Source organism: Mya arenaria, chromosome 4 (assembly GCF_026914265.1).
Source record: "Mya arenaria isolate MELC-2E11 chromosome 4, ASM2691426v1".
Taxonomy (NCBI): Eukaryota; Metazoa; Mollusca; class Bivalvia; order Myida; family Myidae; genus Mya; species Mya arenaria.
This window is the reverse complement of record NC_069125.1, coordinates 79,360,879-79,387,627: the sequence shown is the minus strand read 5'-3', so window position 1 is coordinate 79,387,627 and position 26,749 is coordinate 79,360,879. Positions and strand designations below refer to the sequence as shown.

Genomic DNA, 26,749 nt, shown 5'->3' with positions numbered 1-26,749 from the left:
TTCCTTCTTTTATGAATGTGATAATCATTTAAGTTTATGATTAATCTGTTATAGTTTGGTGATTTAAAATACAATTTTTTGTTAAACAAATATGTGCCATATTGCTTTAATATTCGAATGTGTATGTTGTTTTTGTTTCTTTTTTTTGTAATTAATAATCAGTATTATTGTGTATAACATTGATGTGGCATTATACTTTTCAATTTAAGATTTGATATTCTGTCGCAATTTCGACAATAGTTTATCAAAACTCAGTTAAAACTTATTTAATATTATTCACTATTGAATAACTGAACAATGTGTGACATAATTTTTTGTTTACGGAAAATCATATCCATGTATGAGAAATTAGAGATGTAGTAGTTATGTTGGAAAACAAATGAGCGTATTAAGTTGCGCTCCAAGTAACGCCCCCCTATCACGTCAATTTATTTAAGTATGTATTTTTCCGTTCCTTTTCAGTCTGTCCTAAAAATACCACAGTGGCAATTATCGTCATATAGACGCCTCGAAGTTTCGAGTTAGTTAGTCGAAATTTTGAGTTAATAAGTCGCGATTTCGACAAAAACCTGTTTCGATTATCAGTTGGCGCGAATGCGCGTCCATTTATGCAATAGATAATGGTGGCTACATTAATAGTTCAAAACGTCACCGATCTTAATTAAACTACTTTTCGTGGGTTTGAAGAAAAATGATGATAGCGACAAACAAGACATTTTGTCATCTGTTAGGTAATTGATATACAATTATAATTAAATCACAATTAATCAATTGCCTCTTGGGTAAATGTGAGAACATAGTACATATAGCTGTGTCAAGAACAGCGGGTCGTTTCATGTTTCTTTTTTCCCAGACGAGGTCTGATAGTCTACATAATCGAATGTAACACATGTTAAAAAATTGTGTTGATCCTGTTTCATCGAAAATGACAACCGTAACTGAATATGTTGTGCACACACATACAAGAAATAAGTAATAGAACATTAAGGCTGGATATCTGGGCAGAGTCTACCATATCGTAGAAATGAATACCGTTTTTGTTTGTCTTGTGTTGCAGTCCAATGTCAACAGTAGTGATTTGAGGTCTTTCCGTGGTTCGTACTGTCAACTGACCAGAGGCGGCATAGGGCGCCATTTCCTGAATAGTGTCGTAGACGGCCGTGAGGAGCGGGAACTGGCCGGCATTGCAATACGTACCCTTGAAGTCGTCCACCTCAAGAGACCAAAACATGGTCCCCGCCAGGCCCCGACTGTACGCAAACCGAACCTGAAAAACCACGCGAACAAATTATATCAAATGAAGCTCCAGTGTTTGGGAATTCTTAACGACAGGGCGTTTTTACCATCACAAAATGAGTTTGAACGTATAGCTGTACCTTTTCCTTCATACTCTTGGGCGTGGGGTAGCCAGCCCATTGGTCTTCCAGAACGACATACGACATCTTTTGTTCCTCGTCAAAACGGTAAACGGCCCCATTCCGAATCAGCTCACAAACCTATTAAAGCATTATAATAACAACGACAGTATTTGAATGTCTTGTGTGTAAACAATTTCTACAAAACGTATCAGACATGAATGTGCAGTCGGTTAATTATTTGTATGTTTTTATTTATCTGTAACAGGTGAAGTTTTGTTACCCTATAGTAGGTTGTGTGCCCCTCGTGTCCCAGGTAGGGTCCGGTCTTTCCCGCCCCCGCTACTGCGGCTCCGACCCCGGCGTCCGTTATATTGGCTAAGGTGAAGGTTGTGGCGATCCCAGTCAGTCCCAGCACGAGCTTGTTACGTGGAGCCCCGCCAGATATCCACCGATCTATCGCCCATTGCTATAAATGGAACATGCCATGGTAAAGTTCTGTGTACGATTGTCAATGATGAGTGCCAAGCGGGTAAAGAACTTTACTTCCGTTCGACATTGCGGCATGCCCGTTTGCGTTACAAACACATACTATTTCACCTGGCAGAAACTTGCATTTTCTGGTAATGTTGAGCTATACGACAATGGGATAAACATTCACTGAACACACATTATATATCTACATAAAGAACAACTGACCTGGCTGTATTGCTGGTTGAAACGAATGTTAGATCCTCGCGAGTAGAGTGGGGATGAGAAGCTGGTCACCTCACTCCATGGACCGTGGAAGTCGTACGCCATCACCTGTATGTAGTCCACGTAGCTGAAATACGTGTTTAGCAATTAGCAAGTATATACGTTGCAAGTATATGCATGTTATTATATATGCGGTATAGGATTATAAAGGTAATATTAGACATACACGAGTGTGTACAATTGTACGTCCTCATTTGTATTAAATTGGTCAATTGACGGGATAAAATAAACATCCATTTTAAAATCGTCATTTTTTTTCTTTCTGGGTGTCTGTAGATGTCTTGTTGAATACGTCATTTCTGAACCCTGTCTCATGCATTTTTATATTTTCAGCTCAGTTTACCAAGGCAGTGGTGTTGAGTCTCAGATAAGGCGCAGCGGTGCTTCCGGATATCTTACCACTGTGTTTTAGCATTTTTTTTTCTATTTGGGGGATGATTATTTCAAGTATCCCCTCGGTAGCACACCTATATATGAGCTCATTTTGAATACTCGTATTATCTATACCGTATATAATGAATTATCTATGTTTGGTATGTAATGGAGTGAAATACAAAACATAAGCAACATCCGATAATCCACCGTTGCAGTATTTATAATAATAATATCAATAATAATAATAACATATTTCTTTTAAGAAGGTAACACATTATGACATAATTACAGTGTCAACTATCAAACATCATATTTTCAACATGGCCTTCTGAAACAAAACATAATGACATCTTTACACAGTTCATACACATGTAACATACTATTAAAATATCATCAAATATGATAAACAACAAATCATAACATAACATAACATAACATAACATAACATAAAGCATTAATGCATAATTAAACATGTTAATTATGTAATTATGTTAAACATAATAATATTATGCATGTAATTCAAACATGTATACTATCATTCAAATAGCAAAAAGGATAAAAATAAATCGTCATATGAAGCAGTAATGAATAATAAACCGTGGTAAACACCCGAATTTCAAGCGCTTACCGACAAAGACCCAATTTATTTTACAATAAGTGAGAAATATAATAATGAATATAACGTTTAAGAAAAGTGTTTAAATATATTCAGTCGGAGTTTAAGTCTGTACTAGAAAGTTTAAATGTTTATTCAAAAGGAAAATTTTATACTTAAACTTGAACGTTGCCAATTTATGGACATTTCTTACTCCTGTATGTATTTCATTCCATACGTGCATACTGTTCTATGAAAAGGAATCATTGAGATAAATTGTTCTAGGCAACATATTGCAAATATGGTCCTTTTTGAAACTGATCTTAGAGTATAGTATTCATCATTTGAAAATGTTAAAAGATCTGACATGTTTGTTGGTACCATATCATGTATGGTTTTATATACAAGAACGGCAGTATGATAGTTACATCTATCTGTTATAGTTAACCATTTTAACTCGTGCAACAGTCCACAAGATGAAGATCGCTTTGGTCTTTTTAGTTTTTAATATTATTCTTGCCACTCTCCTTTGTAGAGCGTTTATTTTATTTACATTTGAACCATTGCCTTTGCCCCAAATATGACAACAGTAATCAAATAACGGAAGTATATATGAGTTATATAACATATATTCCATCTCATCAGTCAGATAATAGATAACTTTTTTAATAGTGAAATGTTTGAGTTTACTTTTTTACAGACGAATTCTGTCTGTGAATGCCATTGATTATTATCAATGTAAATACCAAGTAGTTTTTTAGCATTAACATTTTCTAACGAAGTTCCGTTTATTAACAGATGCAAGTCGGATGTTTGTTTCGTTTAAAATGATGTTCCAATGACCATGTATTTTGATTTAATTAGATGCAATAACATACTATTTACCTTGCACCATTTTTCTATGCAATTTAGATTAATTTGAAGCTTATGTTCAATTTCTAAGAGACTAGTTCCCGCCTCATTCAATGTAGAGTCATCTGCAAAGAGATCTATATTCATCTTATCAATGCATGTAGCAATATCATTGATATATAATATAAATAATAAAGGAACCAATATGTACCCTTGAGGTACACCAGAAGTAACCGTGAGTAATTCAGATTGTGTATCTCCTACTTTTACTAACTGTTTTCTGCTACTGAAGTATGACGAAAAGAACGCCAATGCGTTATTCGAAAAATGGTACAGTTTCAATTTGTGCAAAAGGATTTCATGATCCACTAAATCAAATGCTTTCCTGAGATCAAGAAAAACAGTTCCAATGAGTTTGGTGATGCTACATCTCTAATCCACGCATCTATTAAACTAGCCAATGAGGTAATACAGGAATGGTTTTCCATAAACCCTGATTGTTTATTAAATACAATATTAGTTGCTTGGAACACGTTACGACAAAGGGTTTCAAACCTGCTGATTTGCGGGATGTTGTATGACTTGGATATTGTGTCCTCGCTGACGCCGACAGCGATGGAGATAAGGAGCCTCGGTTTGCTGGTCTGCATCGCCTCGATCTCAAACTGTCGTCGGAACACCTGCAATGACGTCGCACATGCTGAGTCTATAGCGATCGTGAACACCGAATACTAAAAATAAATTTATCAAATTACACACGTTTTTTCTACCTGGAGCAATTGTGTGAACTTGTTCCTGTAGAGCTCTAACGGGTACTCCCAGTCGAGGTCAATGCCGTCGAAATCGCGGTCCCTCAAGAAGATTGCCACGTTTTTTGCGAACGTCTGCATGCTGGTTTCGCTTGCAACCACCTGGAACCATCCTTTGCCGTTAGCACCGCCGATGGACAACAGAGTCACTAACTCCGAATTGCGGATTTTAAGTTTGTTGAACTCGAAATATCGACCTTGCTTGTTTATCAGAGAGCCGTTATCGTCCCCGATTTCGGATTTTACGAGTTTGAGATCTACCACGTCCATGTTGGCAAAGGCGTAAATCAGGTGGCTGCATAATGTAGCATTGATATTTTCAACGTCAAAACGGGCCTCAAAGTTAGCCAAGGTAGGAGACCAGTTTGTGAAGTAACAGAAACTTTTTATTTGGTTCCCTAAAATGTAAAATAAATGTATATTACTAAGTTTCTGTTTTAAACCTTCCTTAAAGCTGCACTCTCACAGATTGAAAGTTTTGATTTTATTTATTTTATTGTCTTGAAACGAGTCAATTTATGTGAAATTTATGGACACAAGTGATATAAGACTCATGACAAAATATCAAATCGCAGATTTTCATATTTTAGTAAAAAATTAAATATGGTTGATGCATTTTTCTTAAACCGTTAGCAACGCTTTTAGCCATAAAACATTAACGAACGGAAATATAAACATCTGCGATATGATCTTTTGTCAGCAGTCTTATATCACTGGTTTGTAGATATTTACGCAAACATCGGCTCATTCCAAGCCAAAATTAACAATTCACAATTAATCAATTGCTCCCTGGGTAAATGTGAGAACATAGCACATATAGCTGTGTCAAAAACGACGGGTCCTTTCTGATTTCTTTTTTCCCAGACGAGGTCTGATAGTCTACATAATCGGATGCAACGCATGGTTAAAAGTTTGTGTTGATCCTGTTTCATCGAAAATGACGTCCGTAACTGAATATGTTGTACACACACATACAAGAAATAAGTAAAAGAAAATTAAGGCTGGATATCTGGGCAGAGTCTACCATATCGTAGAAATGAATACCGTTTTTGTTTGTCTTGTGTTGCAGTCCAATGTCAACAGTAGTGATTTGAGGTCTTTCCGTGGTTCGTACTGTCAACTGACCGGAGGCGGCATAGGGCGCCATTTCCTGAATAGTGTCGTAGACGGCCGTGAGGAGCGGGAACTGGCCGGCATTGCAATACGTACCCTTGAAGTCGTCCACCTCAAGAGACCAAAACATGGTCCCCGCCAGGCCCCGACTGTGCGCAAACCGAACCTGAAAAACCACACGAACAAATTATATCAAATGAAGCTCCAGTGTTTGGGAACTCTTAACAACAGGGCGTTTTTATCATCACAAAATGAGTTGAACGTATAGCTGTACCTTTTCCTTCATACTCTTGGGCGTGGGGTAGCCAGCCCACTGGTCTTCCAGAACGGCATACGACATCTTTTGTTCCTCGTCAAAACGGTAAACGGCCCCATTCCGAATCAGCTCACATACCTATTAAAGCATTATAAAAACGACTGCGTGGAACAACGAAATCATTGGGCTATCGCAAATTTACAATGATTTAATGTCGTGTGTGTGTGTGTGTGTGTGTGTGTGTGTGTGTGTGTGTGTCAATAATTCCTACAAAATTTATTTTATGTAGCAATGTTAACATACATGAATGTGCAGTTGGGGAAATACTTGTATATTTGTTTTATTTATCTGTAACAGCTGAAGTTCTGTTACCCTATAGTAGGTTGCGTGCCCCTCGTGTCCCAGGTAGGGTCCGGTCTTCCCCGGCCCCGCTACTGCCGCCCCGACCCCGGCGTCCGTTATATTGGCTAAGGTGAAGGTCGTGGCGATCCCGGTCAGTCCCAGCACGAGCTTGTTACGTGGAGCCCCGCCAGATATCCACCGATCTATCGCCCATTGCTATAAATGGAACATGCCATGGTAACGTTCTGTGTACGATTGTCAATGATGAGTGCCAAGCGGGTAAAGAACTTTACTTCCGTTCGACATTGCGGTAATTCGCGGTATGCCCGTTTGCGTTACAAGAACATACTATCTCACCTGGCAGAAACTTGCATTTTCTGTCAATGTTGAGCTATACGACAATGGGATAAACATTCACTGAACACACATTATATATCTACATAAAGAACAACTGACCTGGCTGTATTGCTGGTTGAAACGGGTGTTGGATCCTCGCGAGTAGAGTGGGGATGAGAAGCTCGTCACCTGACTCCATGGACCGTGGAAGTCGTACGCCATCACCTGTATGAAGTCCACGTAACTGAAATACGTGTTCAGCAATTAGCAAGTTTATACGTTGCAAGTAATGCATGTTATTATATATGCGGTATAGGATTATAAAGGTAATATTAGACATACACGAGTGTGTACAATTGTACGTCGATCATTTGTATTAAATTGGTCATTCGACGGGATAAAATAAACATCCATTTCAAAATTGTCATTTTTTTCTTTCTGCGTGTCTGTACATATATTTTTTGTTGAATACGTCAATTCTGAACCCTGTCTCATGCATTTTTATATTTTCAGTTCAGTTTACCAAGGCAGTGGTGTTGAGTCTGAAAGAAGTCGCAGAGATGCTTCCGGATATCTTACCACTGTGTTTTAGCAGTATGTTTTTGTTTTATTTGGGGGATGATTATTTCAAGTAAGCACTCGGTGGCACACCTATATATGAGCTCATTTTGAATTACTCGTATTATCTATACCGTATATAATGAATTATCTATATTTGGTGTGTAATGGAAAGCAATACAGAACATCCGATAATCCACCGTTGCCGTATTCCGTGAACATGTTACGATAAAGGGTTTCAAACCTGCTGATTTGCGGGATGTTGTATGACTTGGATATTGTGTACTCGCTGACGCCGACAGCGATGGAGATAAGGAGCCTCGGTTTGCTGGTCTGCATCGCCTCGTTCTCAAACTGTCGTCGGAACACCTGTAATGCCGTCGCACATGCTGAGTCTATAGTGATCGTGAACACCGAATACTAAAAATAAATTTATCAAATTACACACGTTTTTTCTACCTGAAGCAGCTGTGTGAACTTGTTCCTGTAGAGCTCTAACGGGTACTCCCAGTCAAGGTCAATGCCGTCGAAATCGCGGTCCCTCAAGAAGATTGCCACGTTTTGTGCGAACGTCTGCATGCTGGTTTCGCTCGCAACCACCTGGAACCATCCTTTGCCGTTAGTGCCGCTGATGGACAACAGCGTTACCAACTCCGAATTGCGGATTTTAAGTTTGTTGAACTCGAAATATCGACCTTGCTTGTTTGTCAGAGAGCCGTTATCGTCCCCGATTTCGGATTTTACGATTTTGAGCTCTACCACGTCAATGTTGGCAAAGGCGTAAATCAGGTGGCTGCATAATGTAGCGTTGATATTTTCAACGTCAAAACGGGCCTCAAAGTTGGCCAAGGAAGGAGACCAGTTTGTGAAGTAACAGAAGTTTTTAAGTTTGTTCCCTGAAATAAGAGGACGAAAACATATAATCGATTTATTTGGTGTAGAGGTATAGAAGTTTGGAAAGCGTTCGAATGAAGTCCGAGATATAAACATTATTTTGATAAAATTAGACGGTATTGTTTCATGGTAGTATTGTCCATACCTGCATTCCAATTTTGTAGCAGAAATGCACATCCCAAGTTACACAGGATTCCGACGATGATATATGATATACTCCTGACCATGGCTCTCGCTCCACTAACAGTCACTGTCGCCAACTTCAATGAATCTATCACAGCGGAATGACTTTTCTAAAACAGCGGAATGACTTGTTAGAAAACAGCGGTTGTCTTGTTTTCGGGGGAAAAGGTTAAATTGTGGTGTTGTATGTCCACAATCTTATGATTAAATGTATACGCGGTTGATACTTAGCTTAATACACAGACCTTCATAACATTCAATATCAATCATTATATACGAGGAAAATGCACATTTTGCCGTAACTAGGATGTAATCTCGTAAAAGTGTAACTTCCTACGCAACATCCTGATAAGGTAACACTCTAGACTCTATAACGTGCATGCGTGCTTGAATACGGTCGTGTTTATCCAAACAACACTGACGCGATTGACCATAATCCTTGGACGCCTTTAACCCCGTATAATGTTCACACTCGTGCCTCCACCAATGGACGGATTCACATGTAATCATTTAGAAAAACCCAGAAAACCAAATATCCATTTAACAGATTTCAACCACCGATTTTCAATTTAGTAACGAAATGAACAACTAATTTTCCATTTGCATGCGCATTGGGTAGATTAGAGGCATTCGTTAGGCGTTTCGCGCGGGACGTTATGGAAGTAAGATTTTTTTGGGGTCCTCTTCACACGATACGCTTGTGAGGCTGCGACCAGCCTGCGGACTGTATAATAATTAAATAATTCAATTTCAAAATAATTCCTAAATAGTACATAGTATTGCTATATGCTATGAAAACCCCCTTTTTAATGAGCAATAGACAAGTAATGTGCAAAGTTTTAATCCAAATAATAATCAGACAATGTTTGTACAAACTGCATGTTTCGCTCAAACGCTGGTGGATGGCTATCGAAGGTATAAATTGAATAAACTTTGTATGACACTTTTTCACAGATCACATTATGATTATGATGATGATGATGATGATGATGATGATGATGCTGCTGCTGCTGCTGCTGCTGCTGATGATGATGATGATGTAAAATATGATTTTTCTTGCCCCCCCCCTTTGGACAACCACTATGCCACATTTAAAAATGTGTATACATGGTCACAGAACAAATCTACAATTTTTTGAAATTGATGGAGTTATATATTTACATGTACAGTGTTATACATTTGTCATTAATCAATTATTTAATTCTTGATCAACAACTAAAACTATTTGGCCCGTACGTGAAATCCAAAATCAACATTATAGATAATAACCTATACAACAGGTTGACCCCACCATTGGTACGCAGTATTCATTTTTATGTAGTAAGAAGATAAGAAGATAATATCTGGTACGCAGGAACAAAACAACATAGCCTTATTCGGTACGCAACTTTTCAAAATATTTACGCAGGATTCGGGTAACGAATCAGTGAGAGTGAGCGTGGTCGAGTGGCAGAGGTGTCCGACTCTAACCCGATAGGTTGTTGGTTCGATCCAAGCAATGGGGTTTAATCTAATTGTATGCAAATTTTGAATTGGATAAAATAACTAAACATGAATCCTTAAAAGTCCATACGTTTCAGTAAAAAACATTACTAATCAACACGCTGACTTTACGTCAGACGCCTAAATACAGACATAAACAGAAAGAACAGGGCGTACATCAGATTCAATGAAACAAAGGGAACATTCCGTACGTTCAAAAGTTCCAGTGATACAAAAGGAACATTCCGTACGTTCAAAAGTTCCACTGAAACAGTGAGAATAGTACGTATATCAGAATCAGTTAAACAGAGGGAACAGTAGTACGTAAATCAGTTATGATACAACAGTGGGAACATTACGTATATCAGAATCAGTTAAACAGAGGGAACAGTAGTACGTAAATCAGTTATAATACAACAGTGGGAACAGTACGTATATCAGAATCAGTTAAACAGAGGGAACAGTAGTACGTAAATCAGTTAAAATACAACAGTGGGAACAGTACGTATATCAGAATCAGTTAAATAGAGAGAACATTAGTACATAAATCAGTTATAATACAACAGTGGGAACAATAGCACGTAAATCAGTTATAATACAACAGAGGGAACAGTAGTACGTAAATCAGTTATAATGAAACATAGGGAAGAGTAGTACGTAAATCAGTCATAATACAACAGTGGGAACAGTACGTATACCAGAATCAGTTAAACAGAGGGAACAGTAGTACGTATATCAGTTATAATACAACAGTGGGAACAGTACGTATACCAGAATCAGTTAAATAGAGGGAACATTAGTACGTAAATCAGTTATAACACAACAGTGGGAACAATAGTACGTAAATCAGTTATAATACAACAGTGGGAACAGTAGTACGTAAATCAGTTATAATGAAACAGAGGGAACAGTACGTATACCAGAATGAGTTAAACAGAGGGAACAGTAGTACGTAAATCAGTTATAATACAACAGTGGGAACAGTACGTATACCAGAATCAATTAAACAGGAGGAACAGTAGTACGTAAATCAGTTATAATACAACAGTGGGAACAGTACGTATACCAGAATCAGTTAAACAGAGGGAACAGTAGTACGTAAATCAGTTATAATACAACAGTGGGAACAGTACGTATACCAGAATCAGTTAAACAGAGGGAACAGTAGTACGTAAATCAGTTATAATACAACAGTGGGAACAGTACGTATACCAGAATGAGTTAAACAGAGGGAACACTAGTACGTAAATCAGTTATAATACAACAGTGGGAACAGTACGTATACTAGAATCAGTTAAACAGAGGGAACAGTAGTACGTAAATCAGTTATAATACAACAGTGGGAACAGTACGTATACCAGAATGAGTTAAACAGAGGGAACAGTAGTACGTAAATCAGTTAAAATACAACAGTGGGAACAGTACGTATACCAGAATCAGTTAAATAGAGGGAACAATGGTACGTAAATCAGTTATAACACAACAGTGGGAACAATAGTACGTAAATCAGTTATAATACAACAGTGGGAACAGTACGTATACCAGAATGAGTTAAACAGAGGGAACAGTAGTACGTAAACCAGTTATAATACAACAGTGGGAACATTACATATACCAGAATCAGTTAAACAGAGTGTACAGTAGTACGTAAATCAGTTATGATACAACAGTGGGAACAGTACGTATACTAGAATCAGTTAAACAGAGGGAACAGTAGTACGTAAATCAGTTATAATGAAACAGAGGGAACAGTACGTATACCAGAATCAGTTAAACAGAGGGAACAGTAGTACGTAGATCAGTTAAAATACAACAGTGGGAACAGTACGTATACCAGAATGAGTTAAATAGGGGGAACAGTAGTACGTATATCAGTTATAATACAACAGTGGGAAGAGTACGTATACTAGAATCAGTTAAATAGAGGGAACAGTAGTAAGTAAATCAGTTAAAATACAACAGTGAGAACAGTACGTATATCAGAATCAGTTAAACAGAGGGAACATTAGTACGTAAATCAGTTATAACACAACAGTGGGAACAATAGTACGTAAATCAGTTATAATACAACAGTGGGAACAGTAGTACGTAAGTCAGTTATAATGAAACAGAGGGAACAGTAGTACGTAAATCCGTTATAATGAAACAGAGGGAACAATAGTACGTAAATCAGTAATAATGAAACAGGGGGGACAGTAGTACGTAAATCAGTTATAATGAAACAGAGGGAACAATAGTACGTAAATCCGTTAAAATGAAACAGAGGGAACAATAGTACGTAAATCAGTTATAATGAAACAGGGGGACAGTAGTACGTAAATCAGTTATAATGAAACAGAGGGAACAATAGTACGTAAATCAGTTATAATACAACAGTGGGAACAGTACGTATACCAGAATCAGTTAAACAGAGGGAACAGTAGTACGTATATCAGTTATAATGAAACAGAGGGAACAATAGTACGTAAATCCGTTATAATGAAACAGAGGGAACAATAGTACGTAAATCCGTTATAATGAAACAGAGGGAACAATAGTACGTAAATCAGTAATAATGAAACAGGGGGAACAATAGTACGTAAATCAGTTATAATGAAACAGAGGGAACAATAGTACGTAAATCAGTTATAATACAACAGTGGGAACAGTACGTATACCAGAATGAGTTAAACAGAGGGAACAGTAATACGTATATCAGTTATAATACAACAGTGGGAACAGTACGTATACCAGAATCAGTTAAATAGAGGGAACAATAGTACGTAAATCAGTTATAACACAACAGTGGGAACAATAGTACGTAAATCAGTTATAATGAAACATAGGGAACAGTAGTACGTAAATCAGTCATAATACAACAGTGGGAACAGTACGTATACCAGAATCAGTTAAACAGAGGGAACAGTAGTACGTATATCAGTTATAATGAAACATAGGGAACAGTAGTACGTAAATCAGTCATAATACAACAGTGGGAACAGTACGTATACCAGAATCAGTTAAACAGTGGGAACAGTAGTACATAAATCAGTTATAATGAAACATAGGGAACAGTAGTACGTAAATCAGTCATAATACAACAGTGGGAACAGTACGTATACCAGAATCAGTTAAACAGAGGGAACAGTAGTACGTATATCAGTTATAATGAAACAGAGGGAACAATAGTACGTAAATCCGTTATAATGAAACAGAGGGAACAGTAGTACGTAAATCAGTCATAATACAACAGTGGGAACAGTACGTATACCAGAATCAGTTAAACAGAGGGAACAGTAGTACGTATATCAGTTATAATGAAACAGAGGGAACAATAGTACGTAAATCCGTTATAATGAAACATAGGGAACAATAGTACGTAAATCAGTAATAATGAAACAGGGGGAACAGTAGTACGTAAATCAGTTATAATGAGACAGAGTGAACATAACTACGTAAATCAGTTATAATATTACAGAGGGAACAATAGTACGTAAATCAGTAATAATGAAACAGGGGGAACAGTAGTACGTAAATCAGTTATAATACAACAGTGGGAACAGTACAGAGGGAACAGTAGTAAGTATATCAGTTATAATGAAACAGAGGGAACAATAGTACGTAAATCCGTTATAATGAAACAGGGGGAACAATAGTACGTAAATCAGTTATAATGAAACAGAGGGAACAATAGTACGTAAATCCGTTATAATGAAACATAGGGAACAATAGTACGTAAATCAGTTATAATGAAACAGAGGGAACAATAGTACGTAAATCAGTTATAATACAACAGTGGGAACAGTACGTATACCAGAATCAGTTAAACAGAGGGAACAGTAGTACGTATATCAGTTATAATGAAACAGAGGAAACAATAGTACGTAAATCCGTTATAATGAAAGAGAGGGAACAATAGTACGTAAATCCGTTATAATGAAACAGAGGGAACAATAGTACGTAAATCAGTAATAATGAAACAGGGGGAACAGTAGTACGTAAATCAGTTATAATGAAACAGAGGGAACAATAGTACGTAAATCCGTTATAATGAAACAGAGGGAAAGAAGTACGTAAATCAGTAATAATGAAACAGGGGGAACAGTAGTACGTCAATCAGTTATAATGAAACAGAGGGAACAATAGTACGTAAATCAGTTATAATACAACAGTGGGAACAGTACGTATACCAGAATGAGTTAAACAGAGGGAACAGTAGTACGTATATCAGTTATAATACAACAGTGGGAACAGTACGTATACCAGAATCAGTTAAATAGAGGGAACATTAGTACGTAAATCAGTTATAACACAACAGTGGGAACAATAGTACGTAAATCAGTTATAATACAACAGTGGGAACAGTAGTACGTAAATCAGTTATAATGAAACATAGGGAACAGTAGTACGTGAATCAGTTATAATACAACAGTGGGAACAGTACGTATACCAGAATCAGTTAAACAGAGGGAACAGTAGTACGTAAATCAGTTATAATGAAACAGAGGGAACAATAGTACGTAAATCCGTTATAATGAAACAGAGGGAACAATAGTACGTAAATCAGTAAAAATGAAACAGGGGGAACAGTAGTACGTAAATCAGTTATAATGAAACAGAGTGAACATAAGTACGTAAATCAGTTATAATATTACAGAGGGAACAATAGTACGTGAATCAGTAATAATGAAACAGGGGGAACAGTAGTACGTAAATCAGTTATAATACAACAGTGGGAACAGTACGTATACCAGAATGAGTTAAACAGAGGGAACAGTAGTACGTATATCAGTTATAATGAAACAGAGGGAACAATAGTACGTAAATCCGTTATAATGAAACATAGGGAACAATAGTACGTAAATCAGTTATAATGAAACAGAGGGAACAATAGTACGTAAATCAGTTATAATGAAACATAGGGAACAGTAGTACGTAAATCAGTTATAATACAACAGTGGGAACAGTACGTATACCAGAATCAGTTAAACAGAGGGAACAGTAGTACGTATATCAGTTATAATGAAACAGAGGGAACAATAGTACGTAAATCCGTTATAATGAAACAGAGGGAACAATAGTACGTAAATCAGTTATAATGAAACAGGGGGAACATAAGTACGTAAATCAGTTATAATATTACAGAGGGAATAATATGTACACCAGATCCAGTGAAACAGAGGGAACAGTATGTAAACCAGATCCAGTGAAACAGAGGGAACAGTATGTAAACCAGATCCAGTGAAACAGAGGGAACAGTATGTAAACCAGATCCAGTGAAACAGAGGGAACAGTATGTAAACCAGATCCAGTGAAACAGAGGGAACAATAGTACATCATTCAGATCTGGTGAAACAGAGGGAACAGTAGTACATCATTCAGTTCTGGTGAAACAGAGGGAACAGTAGTACATCATTCAGATCTGGTTAAACAGAGGGAACAGTAGTACATCATTCAGTTCTGGTGAAACAGAGGGAACAGTAGTACATCATTCAGTTCTGGTGAAACAGAGGGAACAGTAGTACATCATTCAGTTCTGGTGAAACAGAGGGAACAGTTCGTACACCAGATCAAATTGAACAGAGGCAACAGTAGTACGAAAATCAGTTCCAGTGAAACAGAGGGATCAGAACGTAGACCAGATCAAATGAAACAAAGAGAACAGAAGTATGTAAATCAGATCTAGTTCAACAAAGGTAACAATATGTAAACCAGATTCAGTGAAACACAGTGAACAGTACAACGTAAATCAGTTCGGTGAAACATATGAAACATTCATTAGTTCCAGTGAAACAGAGATACCAGTCTGTTCATAAGTGCAAGTGAAACAGAGGGAAGATACATCAGTTCAAGTTATTCAGAGGGAAAATCAATTTGAAGATTCATCAGTTACACTAAAACAGAGGACACAGTTCGTACATAAGTTTAAGTGAAACAGAGGGAGCATTCATCAGTTCTAGTGAAACAGAGGGAACATTCATCAGTTCAAGTGAAACAGAGGGAACATTCATCAGTTCTAGTGAAACAGAGGGAACATTCATCAGTTCAAGTGAAACAGAGGGAACATTCATCAGCTCAAGTGAAACAGAGGGAACATTCATCAGTTCAAGTGAAACAGAGGGCACATTCATCAGTTCAAGTGAAACAGAGGGAACATTCATCAGTTCAAGTGAAACAGAGGGCACATTCATCAGTTCAAGTGAAACAGAGGGAACATTCATCAGTTCAAGTGAAACAGAGGGCACATTCATCAGTTCAAGTGAAACAGAGGGAACATTCATCAGTTCAAGTGAAACAGAGGGAACATTCATCAGTTCTAGTGAAACAGAGGGCACATTCATCAGTTCAAGTGAAACAGAGGGCACATTCATCAGTTCTAGTGAAACAGAGGGAACATTCATCAGCTCAAGTGAAACAGAGGGAACATTCATCAGTTCAAGTGAAACAGAGGGAACATTCATCAGTTCAAGTGAAACAGAGGGAACATTCATCAGTTCAAGTGAAACAGAGGGCACATTCATCAGTTCTAGTGAAACAGAGGGAACATTCATCATTTCTAGTGAAACAGAGGGAACATTCATCAGTTCAAGTGAAACAGAGGGAACATTCATCAGTTCAAGTGAAACAGAGGGAACATTCATCAGTTCAAGTGAAACAGAGGGAACATTCATCAGTTCAAGTGAAACAGAGGGCACATTCATCAGTTCAAGTGAAACAGAGGGCACATTCATCAGTTCAAGTGAAACAGAGGGAACATTCATCAGTTCAAGTGAAACAGAGGGAACATTCATCAGTTCTAGTGAAACAGAGGGCACATTCATCAGTTCAAGTGAAACAGAGGGCACATTCATCAGTTCTAGTGAAACAGAGGGAACATTCATCATTTCAAGTGAAACAGAGGGAACATTCATCAGTTCAAGTGAAACAGAGGGAACATTCATCAGTTCTAGTGAAACAGAGGGAACATTCATCAGTTCAAGTGAAACAGAGGGCACATTCATCAGTTCTAGTGAAACAGAGGGAACATTCATCAGTTCAAGTGAAACAGAGGGAACATTCATCAGCTCAAGTGAAACAGAGGGAACATTCATCAGCTCAAGTGAAACAGAGGGAACATTCATCAGCTCAAGTGAAACAGAGGGAACATTCATCAGCTCAAGTGAAACAGAGGGAACATTCATCAGTTCTAGTGAAACAGAGGGAACATTCATCAGTTCAAGTGAAACAGAGGGAACATTCATCAGCTCAAGTGAAACAGAGGGAACATTCATCAGTTCAAGTGAAACAGAGGGAGCATTCATCAGTTCTAGTGAAACAGAGGGAACATTCATCAGTTCAAGTGAAACAGAGGGAACATTCATCAGCTCAAGTGAAACAGAGGGAACATTCATCAGTTCAAGTGAAACAGAGGGAACATTCATCAGTTCTAGTGAAACAGAGGGATCAGAACGTAGACCAGATCAAATGAAACAAAGAGAACAGAAGTATGTAAATCAGATCTAGTTCAACAAAGGTAACAATATGTAAACCAGATTCAGTGAAACACAGTGAACAGTACAACGTAAATCAGTTCGGTGAAACATATGAAACATTCATTAGTTCCAGTGAAACAGAGATACCAGTCTGTTCATAAGTGCAAGTGAAACAGAGGGAAGATACATCAGTTCAAGTTATTCAGAGGGAAAATCAATTTGAAGATTCATCAGTTACACTAAAACAGAGGACACAGTTCGTACATAAGTTTAAGTGAAACAGAGGGAGCATTCATCAGTTCTAGTGAAACAGAGGGAACATTCATCAGTTCAAGTGAAACAGAGGGAACATTCATCAGTTCAAGTGAAACAGAGGGCACATTCATCAGTTCAAGTGAAACAGAGGGAACATTCATCAGTTCAAGTGAAACAGAGGGAACATTCATCAGTTCAAGTGAAACAGAGGGAACATTCATCAGCTCAAGTGAAACAGAGGGAACATTCATCAGTTCTAGTGAAACAGAGGCACCAGTTCGTACATAAGTTTCAGTCAAATAGAGGGTTCATACGTTAGTTCCAGGGAAACAGAGGGGCCAGTAAGTACATCAGTTTCAGTTAAAAAAGGGGACCATATCGTACATAAGTTCCAGTGTATCAGAGGTAACATTCATTACTTCCAGTGAAACAGAGGAAACAGTTTCAGTGAATCAGAAAGAACATTAATTAATTGCAGTGAATCATTTGGGATCAGTTCGTACATTAGTTCAAATGAATCAGATGATTAGGGTTAGTTCAAAAGTTCATGTTTAACAGAGGGACCACTTTAATCAGCTCCAGTGAAACAGAGAAAACTGTTTGTAGATAAGTTCAAATGAAGGGATCCGTTCTTTCATTAGTTACAGTCAATCAGAGGCTAAATGCATTTGTTCGAGTGAAACAAAGGGAACACTTCGTAGTTCGTACATAAGTTCCAGTGAATCAGATATAACATATCACCACTATAATCAAGTTGTGGAACCAGACCCTGATCATCTTCATCCTCACCACTATAATCATGTTGTGGAATCAGGCCCTGATCATCTTCATCCTCACCAGTTTAATCATATTGTTTATATATTTTCTTGGAGTTCTGTCATTCATTTTTATGCAGTATATTTGGAAGTCGTCTCTGAATGTGGTCATCATTTCACTTTTTAGACGCTCTAGCGAGTGTTCACAGGCCTTTCAAATATTTACGGCATATCTATTAACCTTTGCCCTTTTCGTTGATATAACAACCATACGTCATTCTTGAAAATAAAGAGAATAACTCTTATCTTGGTAGGTCGAAGAGCTGTCGTCATATGTGTTGTATGAAGTCGAACCATTATTGTCGTTTTTATGGCATATAGACGGGAAGTGGAAATGAGAATTGAACACTGTTTAAAATTCTCGCCGTCTGAAAACTTCATGTACGTATCTCGCACCTCGGTCGAGTATTGCTCTACGTCAACTGTATGAGTATTGTCGCCTTTAAATGAGTCTCTCCAGCAAAATACGACGCATTCAAAACCGTGTTTTGCATAAATGCGGACCTGCTGCCACATGTTTTCGCAAATGCGGCAACAGTACGATAACGTGCGAGTTTTGTTCGAGTAACGTGCGAGTTTTGTTCGAGTAACGTGCGAGTTTTGTTCGAGTAACGTGCTAGGTAATGTACGAGTTTTGTTCAAGTAACGTGCGAGTTTTGTTCGAGTAACGTGCGAGTTTTGTTCGAGTAACGTGCGAGTTTTGTTCGAGTAACGTGCGAGTTTTGTTAAAGTAATTTACGAGTACACCTTACATGTACAGTACCTTTGATAAAGATACATCGTTGTCAGGCATTCGTTTTCAAAATGTATTGAACATGTGTAATTTATCTTTTTTACATGTTGTGTTCATGAATCCGTATATAACTTGCATTGTATCTTATATGACTGCTCGGTACTTCTACCGGACTCAAACCACAAAACATCATACAATGTGTATAATCCTACAAACACCAACACCTCAAAACCATAGTAACATTATCGTACCCCTACATTCTCGAACATTTCCATACAAATCCCGTTAGTCTCGAACATTTAAGAACAAACCCTATAATCTCTAGCATTTCCGTACAAACAACAATCTCGGACATGTCCTTTTTTTGCCGGAGTCTCTAACTAATGTCCATGCATGTATGGCTAAACATCTTGCAACTACGTCGCTCGTAGAAAACACGGATACCGTTGCCAAGGTCATCAGCGGCTTGTCGGGGGGGGGGGGGCAAATGGCCTTGACAGTGGTGACTGGGATGTAACTGGTCTAAATGTAATGCATCTAAATTTAAGAATTTCCTCGATACACTAAGCTGTTATTTGAGTATGTATGGTCTCATCGGCTTCATGTAAGAAGTGTTCCATACCATACGGAAGCTATACATCTTTACAGGTAATGTACTTTATTACTAGATTTAAAGATTATGGAGGTTTAACAACGGTTTTTCTTATTTAAGTATAACCCAATGTATTGCTTAGTTTAATAAGTTTAATGATATTGCATTGTTCTCTTTTGTAAACATCCAATTATACATACACATACAAACAAAATGCAAATGTGCCAGGGATTTACAGTCAGTATTCGACAAATAACAACAAACACAAAATACACATGTGCCAGGGGTTTACAGTCAGTATTCGACAAATAACAACAAACACAAAATACACATGTGCCAGGGGTTTACAGTCAGTATTTGACAAATAACAACAAACACAAAATACACATGTGCCAGGGATTTACAGTCAGTATTCGACAAATAACAACAAACACAAAATACACATGTATGAAGAAAATTTATACAAATTATTATTTATTATAGCAAACTTTTTTGCCGACAGTCTTCGGCAAACAATTTCGTAAAAGGGCTGAAATACTTTCATTTAAGGCCTACGATACACACTTGAATCTCCTTAACAGTTCAAGGAACATGAACAAAGTTTGAAGTTTTCTGACAGTCTTACATTGTCGGTTTTGAGGACATGTGAAACTGTCTAAGTGAACATTTTTATAACAATGTGGTAGAAAGAATATGCATATTGATACAAAATACACCATTTAAAGACAAAATTTAATATAAGCCAAATTTGTTTTGTCGGTTGTTGCGCGAGAGTGTGGTCTTATGTTGTGGGGGGAACCACAGTACCCGGAGAAAACCAACTTGTCCGGCTTTGTGACCACTAACCAATTTCACATGCGCCCTGGCCGGGAATCGAACCCTGGTCGCCTAAAAGTTGTGAGATGCGAATATGCTAACCACTGCGCTAACCGGATCGGTTTCGTGAAGTTGCGCCCAAAAGTTACGCCCCCTATATCGTCAAATTCGGCTTAATAATTATGTCTAATATTTAAGGCATACAGTTTTGAGTTAATAAGTCGCAATTTTGTGAACTTTTAATAAGTTGGCGCAAATGCGCGTCCGTTTATGCCAGCAATAGAAAATGGTGGCTACATTAATAGGTCCAAACGTCACCGATCTTAATTAAACTACTTTTTGTGGGTTTGAAGAAAAATGATGAAAGCGACAAACAAGACATTTTGGCATCTGTTAGGTCATTAATATAAAATTATAACTCAATCACAATTAATCAGTTGCTCCCGTGGTAATTGGCAGAACATAGTGCATATAGTTCTGTCAAAAAACGGGTCCTTTCTGATTTCTTTTTTCCCAGACGAGGTCTGATAGTCTAATCGGATGCAACGCATGGTTAAAAGTTTGTGTTGTTCCTGTTTCATCGAAAATGACGTCCGTAACTGAATATGTTGTACACACACAAACAGGAAATAAGTAAAAGAAAATTGAGGCTGGATATCTGGGCAGAGTCTACCATATCGTAGAAATTAATTCCGTTTTTGTTTGTCTTGTGGTGCAGTCTGAAGTCAACAGTAGTGATTGGAGGTCTTTCCGTGGTCTGTACTGTAAACTGGCCTGAGGCGTAGGGCGCCATTTCCTGAATAGTGTCGTAGACGGCAGTGAGGAGCGGGAACTGTCCGGCATTGCAATACGTACCCTTGAAGTCGTCCACCTCAAGAGACCAAAACATGGTCCCCGCCAGGCCCCGACTGTGCGCAAACCGAACCTGAAAAACCACGCGAACAAATTATATCAAATGAAGCTCCAGTGTTTGGGAATTCTTAACAACAGGGCGTATTTATCATCACAAAATGTATTCGAACGTATAGCTGTACCTTTTCCTTCATACTCTTGGGCGTGGGGTAGCCAGCCCACTGGTCTTCCAAAACGACATACGACATCTTTTGTTCCTCGTCAAAACGGTAAACGGCCCCATTCCGAATCAGCTCACATACCTATTAAAGCATTATAATGACAACGACAGCATTTGAATGTCTTGTGTGTAAACAATTTCTACAAAACGTATCTTTTTGTAGTAATAACAGACATGAATGTGCAGTCGGTTAATTATTTGTATGTTTTTATTTATCTGTAACACCTGAAGTTTTGTTACCCTATAGTAGGTTGCGTGCCCCTCGTGTCCCAGGTAGGGTCCGGTCTTTCCCGCCCCCGTTACTGCGGCTCCGACCCCGGCGTCCGTTATATTGGCTAAGGTGAAGGTGGTGGCGATCCCAGTCAGTCCCAGCACGAGCTTGTTACGTGGAGCCCCGCCAGATATCCACCGATCTATCGCCCATTGCTATAAATGGAACATGCCATGGTAATGTTCTGTGTACGATTGTCAATGATGAGTGCCAAGCGGGTAAAGAACTTTACTTCCGTTCGACATTGCGGTAATTCGCGGTATGCCCGTTTGCGTTACAAACACATACTATTTCACCTGGCAGAAACTTGCTTTTTCTGGTAATGTTGAGCTATACGACAATGGGATAAACATTCACTGAACACACATTATATATTTACATAAAGAACAACTGACCTGGCTGTATTGCTGGTTGAAACGGATGTTGGATCCTCGCGAGTAGAGTGGGGATGAGAAGCTCGTCACCTGACTCCATGGACCGTGGAAGTCGTACGCCATCACCTGTATGTAGTCCACGTAGCTGAAATACGTGTTCAGCAATTAGCAAGTATATACGTTGCAAGTGTATGCATTTTATTATATATACGGTATAAGATTATAAAGGTAATATTAGGCATACACGAGTGTGTACAATTGTACGTCCTCATTTGTATTAAATTGGTCAATTGACGGGATAAAATAAACATCCATTTTAAAATTGTCATTTTTTTCTTTCTGGGTGTCTGTAGATGTTTTGTTGAATACGTCATTTCTGAACCCTGTCTTATACATTTTTATATTTTCAGTTCAGTTTACCAAGGCAGTGGTGTTGAGTCTCAGATAAGGCGCATCGGGATATCTTACCACTGTGTTTTAGCAGTATGTTTTGGTTCTATTTGAGGGATGATTAATTCAAATATCCATTTTGTGGCACACCTATATATGAGCTCATTTTGAATTACTCGTATTCAGGGAGTCCAACGTGTAATGTGTTCGCCGAATTTTAAGTGAGGGAAATTGTGTGAAGCCGAATAAAATGGCGGCGTTGAAAGGAATTTCGGTGTTTCAAGGATGTATTTTCACCTGGTAAGTAAGTTATATCACCTTTCTCGCAATATAAATAGGCCTACCCGGAGACCACACGTGTAAGCGTCTCTCGGTTTTTTAACCTATGTTTCTAGAGGCCTTTACAAAAAAGTTATTGAATGTATGAGCTGAACGATTGATTGTTTACAAAGTGAAAATAGAAAATTGCGTGACTTGAAACTGTGTTTTCGGCCCAAGTTTACCATTCTTGTACCTGTTTTAGCTATTTGTTATTGAATATTTGCATAATTTATCTTTTCGACCGCTACTGCACTTACATGGGTATTATACGGCCGACTTTTTCATGTTTAAACACCTTTTATGTTGGGCGACGAAGTTTTATGCAGATTTTGTGTGAAGCAGAATCAGAATATAGCTGCGTCAATAAAAGTTTTCTATTTTCACTTTGTAAACAATCAATCGTTCAGCTTATACATTCAATAACTTTTTTGTAAAGGCCTCTAGAAACATAGGTTAAAAAACCGAGAGACGCTTACACGTGTGGTCGTATTTATATTGCGAGAAAGGTGATATAACTTACTTACCAGGTGAAAATACATCCTTGAAACACCGAAATTCTTTTCAATGCCGCCATTTTATTCGGCTTCACACAATTTCCCTAACTTAAAATTCGGCGAACACATTTCACGTTGGACCCCCTGGTATTATCTTTACCGTATATAATGAATTATTTATGTTTGGTGTGTAATGGAAAGCAATACAAAACATAAGCAACATCCGATAATCCACCGTTGCCGTTGTTCGTGAACACGTTACGATAAAGGGTTTCAAACCTGCTGATTTCAGGGATGTTGTATGACTTGGATATTGTGTCCTCGCTGACGCCGACAGCGATTGAGACAAGGAGCCTCGGTTTGCTGGTCTGCATCGCCTCGTTCTCAAACTCTCGTCGGAACACCTGTAATGACGTCGCACATGCTGAGTTTATAGTGATCGTGAACACCGAATACTAGAAATAAATTGATCAAATAACACACGTTGTTTCTACCTGGAGCAGCTGTGTGAACTTGTTCCTGTAGAGCTCTAACGGGTACTCCCAGTCGAGGTCAATGCCGTCGAAATCGCGGTCCCTCAAGAAGATTGCCACGTTTTTTGCGAACGTCTGCATGCTGGTTTCGCTTGCAACCACCTGGAACCATCCTTTGCCGTTAGCGCCGCCGATGGACAACAGCGTTACCAACTCCGAATGGCGGATTTTAAGTTTGTTGAACTCAAAATATCGGCCTTGCTTGTTTGTCAGAGAGCCGTTATCGTCCCCGATTTCGGATTTTACGAGTTTGAGATCTACCACGTCCATGTTGGCAAAGGCGTAAATCAGGTGGCTGCATAATGTAGCGTTGATATTTTCAACGTCAAAACGGGCCTCAAAGTTGGCCAAGGAAGGAGACCAGTTTGTGAAGTAACAGAAGTTTTTAAGTTTGTTCCCTAAAATGTAAAATAAAATGTATATATTACTAAGTGTCTTTTTAATACCTTCCTCAAAGAATATTTTTATTCCTGTTTTCCTGTTTTATTATTTCCTTTATTAGTTAATGATAAAATTGCGTTAAAAATAACTTTTTGATATGCCGTACCTGAAAAATCTCCGAGAACTATTGAGAAGCATCCAGTTAAAACAATTAATATCAATATTACACTCAATAGTTGACACATTATTGATGTAGAAATGTATGTCCTTCGTCTGGCCAATTGTCTATATGTTTGAACAATTTGCCCAAGGAAATGACTGATCCGTGTCACGCCTTATCAACGAACGCTTATTAATCAAGCGAAACAGTGCACCAGTAACAAGGGCTGTTATAAATGTCCTCTGTCCGAGTTAAGATAAATCTTTTAATGTCATCACCACAAAAATGTGCTATTCTCTACATAGAACGTTTCAATATAATGATATAATACTTAAAATTTTAAATGACAAGCGTTTGTTATGATACAAAAACCTTCGTATTGCTACATATACATATATTTGGGTGGCGACCCTCGAGGTGAATGTACGCATCAGCCCCCTCTTGGTCAAACACGTAAACAGAAGCATCCCCCTTATCTGAAAGACTTTCCTACTTTCAAATATCGCCGTCTCTAGGCGCGATGGGTGACGAACACGTTCAGAATGTAACTTGCTCGGTATTTCCAAATCAACATCGAGTGTGATAGGTTGGTTTAAGTGGTATATCCAACGTTAGAGTCACGATACACTGTATGTGCACATAGGCCCAACATTTTACGTCATTTTGTTTTGATTATGATTTAAACAGTGTGGTAGTATATTCCCCGTGTTGCGTATTAATGCTCATTAATTTATTCGACTTGCCATTATAGTTGCCTAGCCTTTACCATCTATTTCGTCACTGGACCGCGACCAACCAGGTTGTGCATCGTGTTTACCTTAACGCTCAACAATAATGTCATATTTTAGATGAGAGTGAATTCCTGAATATTAGAATATAATGATCCAAGATCGTTCTCCATTTTCCTTGCTTGTCATACTGGTCCATATATATGTCCTCTCATTGGAACAAAACCCGAACATCCACACGTCCATATTAGTCAAACGTGGGATACCCGCCCCGAATAAAAACTCACTACACTTCGTTGTAAATGGAGTGTGACGGAAGAAAGTACAATGGTTTCCGACGACGATATTTGTCAAACTCAACACCATTTAAAGGAAAAGGACTGTGCCTGTCCTCAACTGTTTGCCAAAACGTATCCTGCTTCTCGAGTGCGGCGTCTCATGAAGTATAATAAATAATGTCAACGAGTATTGATACACGCGCACCTCTTATATACTATTAAGTCGATATGCACTTGTGAGCCTGGAATACGGTGCACCCTGTAGGATCAGAGTTGTGGCTCTTCACATACTAGAACATGGACACTCTTGTGTGTTGTGTATCGCCCAAAACAACAACTTAGTACACCACCGCTTAAGCGGGATGTTGTACGGCGTACTGACGTGGGGAGCAGGGCTATTGCTTGGTTTGTATATGGATTTGAGCGCCGATTTATATCACCAACACTTAAAGTGGGACAACAACACACAATGTAGATAAAATATAAACAAGACAGGCAGAATATATACAAAATCTATTCAAAAAGAAAGCAGCAGACTATATTTCAAACGTGTTATATTACATTGTTTATTTTTCGATGTGTGAATGTATTTTCACTACAACAGCAACTATCACTAAGTAGTAAGTAAGTATTCAACCCACTTCATTCAAACTTCATTGATACATGTAAACCACTCAACAGATACCATACAATATAGCAAAAATCTCTTTACCACTTCAAAACATCCATCTCTTACTAGCAGGGTAGCATTATAAAGATACAATCATCAAAGTCACACAAAATCAATATTTGTTTTGTACTTGGAATTATACAAATTATAGTTTGGAAACTCAAATGAATTGAGCAATTCAGTATTATATCTAAATATATAAGCAATCATTAATTGACACATGAATGCATTGTACATAAACATCAATTAAATATATCTATACATTTTAAAATAATATCTATAAATTTTAAGTATGTAAAAATTGAACACATTGAACATCGGCACAAGTTTGCGGCAGTGGGTTTGCAAGAGACTTGATATGATCAGCAGCATCACCTCCATATAAGCATGGTAATGGAGGATTGAATAAATGGCACCTCGGCTACAGTATATATGTATATATATATATGTACAATGGTAAATGAGGAGTCCATACTTCACTACTCCTTTTAGACCAAGTCACTGTCTCA

The 26,749-nt window shown here is 38.1% G+C and overlaps 4 protein-coding genes across 5 annotated transcripts; 1 reads left to right on the top strand and 3 right to left on the bottom strand.

The window, feature by feature from the left end:
* Positions 1 to 814: 814 nt before the first annotated feature.
* On the bottom strand, positions 815 to 5,490 carry LOC128231108 (acidic mammalian chitinase-like). The gene is made up of 8 exons (XM_052943528.1): positions 5,481 to 5,490; positions 4,704 to 5,140; positions 4,489 to 4,613; positions 2,055 to 2,178; positions 1,639 to 1,824; positions 1,377 to 1,496; positions 1,013 to 1,267; positions 815 to 868 (listed from the first exon to the last, which is right to left on the bottom strand). The coding sequence occupies exons 1-8, from the start codon at positions 5,488 to 5,490 to the stop codon at positions 815 to 817; spliced, it is 1,311 nt and encodes a 436-aa protein (XP_052799488.1).
* Positions 5,491 to 5,583: 93 nt separating this feature from the next.
* Positions 5,584 to 8,468, bottom strand: LOC128231107 (chitinase-3-like protein 2). The gene is made up of 7 exons (XM_052943527.1): positions 8,387 to 8,468; positions 7,807 to 8,243; positions 7,592 to 7,716; positions 6,910 to 7,033; positions 6,484 to 6,669; positions 6,130 to 6,249; positions 5,584 to 6,021 (listed from the first exon to the last, which is right to left on the bottom strand). The coding sequence occupies exons 1-7, from the start codon at positions 8,466 to 8,468 to the stop codon at positions 5,671 to 5,673; spliced, it is 1,425 nt and encodes a 474-aa protein (XP_052799487.1). The 3' UTR covers positions 5,584 to 5,670.
* Positions 8,469 to 15,040: 6,572 nt separating this feature from the next.
* Positions 15,041 to 17,900, top strand: LOC128231106 (serine-rich adhesin for platelets-like). Its single transcript, XM_052943526.1, has 3 exons — positions 15,041 to 15,108; positions 15,789 to 17,369; positions 17,606 to 17,900. Exons 1-3 carry the CDS (start codon positions 15,041 to 15,043, stop codon positions 17,898 to 17,900), a joined length of 1,944 nt encoding a protein of 647 aa, XP_052799486.1.
* Positions 17,901 to 19,890: 1,990 nt separating this feature from the next.
* Positions 19,891 to 25,539, bottom strand: LOC128230177 (acidic mammalian chitinase-like). Of its 2 annotated transcripts, none has more exons than XM_052942234.1 (7): positions 24,571 to 25,539; positions 23,985 to 24,421; positions 23,770 to 23,894; positions 22,307 to 22,430; positions 21,881 to 22,066; positions 21,603 to 21,722; positions 19,891 to 21,493 (listed from the first exon to the last, which is right to left on the bottom strand). In XM_052942234.1, the coding sequence occupies exons 1-7, from the start codon at positions 24,647 to 24,649 to the stop codon at positions 21,146 to 21,148; spliced, it is 1,419 nt and encodes a 472-aa protein (XP_052798194.1). In that variant the 5' UTR covers positions 24,650 to 25,539; the 3' UTR covers positions 19,891 to 21,145. The 2 variants fall into 2 exon arrangements, with proteins under 2 accessions (XP_052798194.1, XP_052798195.1); XM_052942235.1 differs by having other exon boundaries at positions 25,058 to 25,539.
* Positions 25,540 to 26,749: the final 1,210 nt, after the last annotated feature.

Coding starts and splice junctions, on each gene's coding strand:
- LOC128231108 (XM_052943528.1), bottom strand. Junction 2,179..4,488: donor AACATCCCGCAAATCAGCAG/GTTTGAAACCCT, acceptor CACGTATTTCAG/CTACGTGGACTACATACAGG. Junction 1,825..2,054: donor TCAACCAGCAATACAGCCAG/GTCAGTTGTTCT, acceptor TTCCATTTATAG/CAATGGGCGATAGATCGGTG.
- LOC128231107 (XM_052943527.1), bottom strand. CDS start 8,468: ATGGTCAGGAGTATATCATATATCATCGTCGGAATCCTGTGTAACTTG. Junction 8,244..8,386: donor GCTACAAAATTGGAATGCAG/GTATGGACAATA, acceptor CTCTTATTTCAG/GGAACAAACTTAAAAACTTC. Junction 7,717..7,806: donor AGTTCACACAGCTGCTTCAG/GTAGAAAAAACG, acceptor ACGGCATTACAG/GTGTTCCGACGACAGTTTGA.
- LOC128231106 (XM_052943526.1), top strand. CDS start 15,041: ATGTACACCAGATCCAGTGAAACAGAGGGAACAGTATGTAAACCAGAT. Junction 15,109..15,788: donor CCAGTGAAACAGAGGGAACA/GTATGTAAACCA, acceptor ACACTAAAACAG/AGGACACAGTTCGTACATAA. Junction 17,370..17,605: donor ATGAAACAAAGAGAACAGAA/GTATGTAAATCA, acceptor ACACTAAAACAG/AGGACACAGTTCGTACATAA.
- LOC128230177 (XM_052942234.1), bottom strand. CDS start 24,649: ATGTGTCAACTATTGAGTGTAATATTGATATTAATTGTTTTAACTGGA. Junction 22,431..23,769: donor AACATCCCTGAAATCAGCAG/GTTTGAAACCCT, acceptor CACGTATTTCAG/CTACGTGGACTACATACAGG. Junction 21,494..21,602: donor CCAAGAGTATGAAGGAAAAG/GTACAGCTATAC, acceptor GTGGTTTTTCAG/GTTCGGTTTGCGCACAGTCG.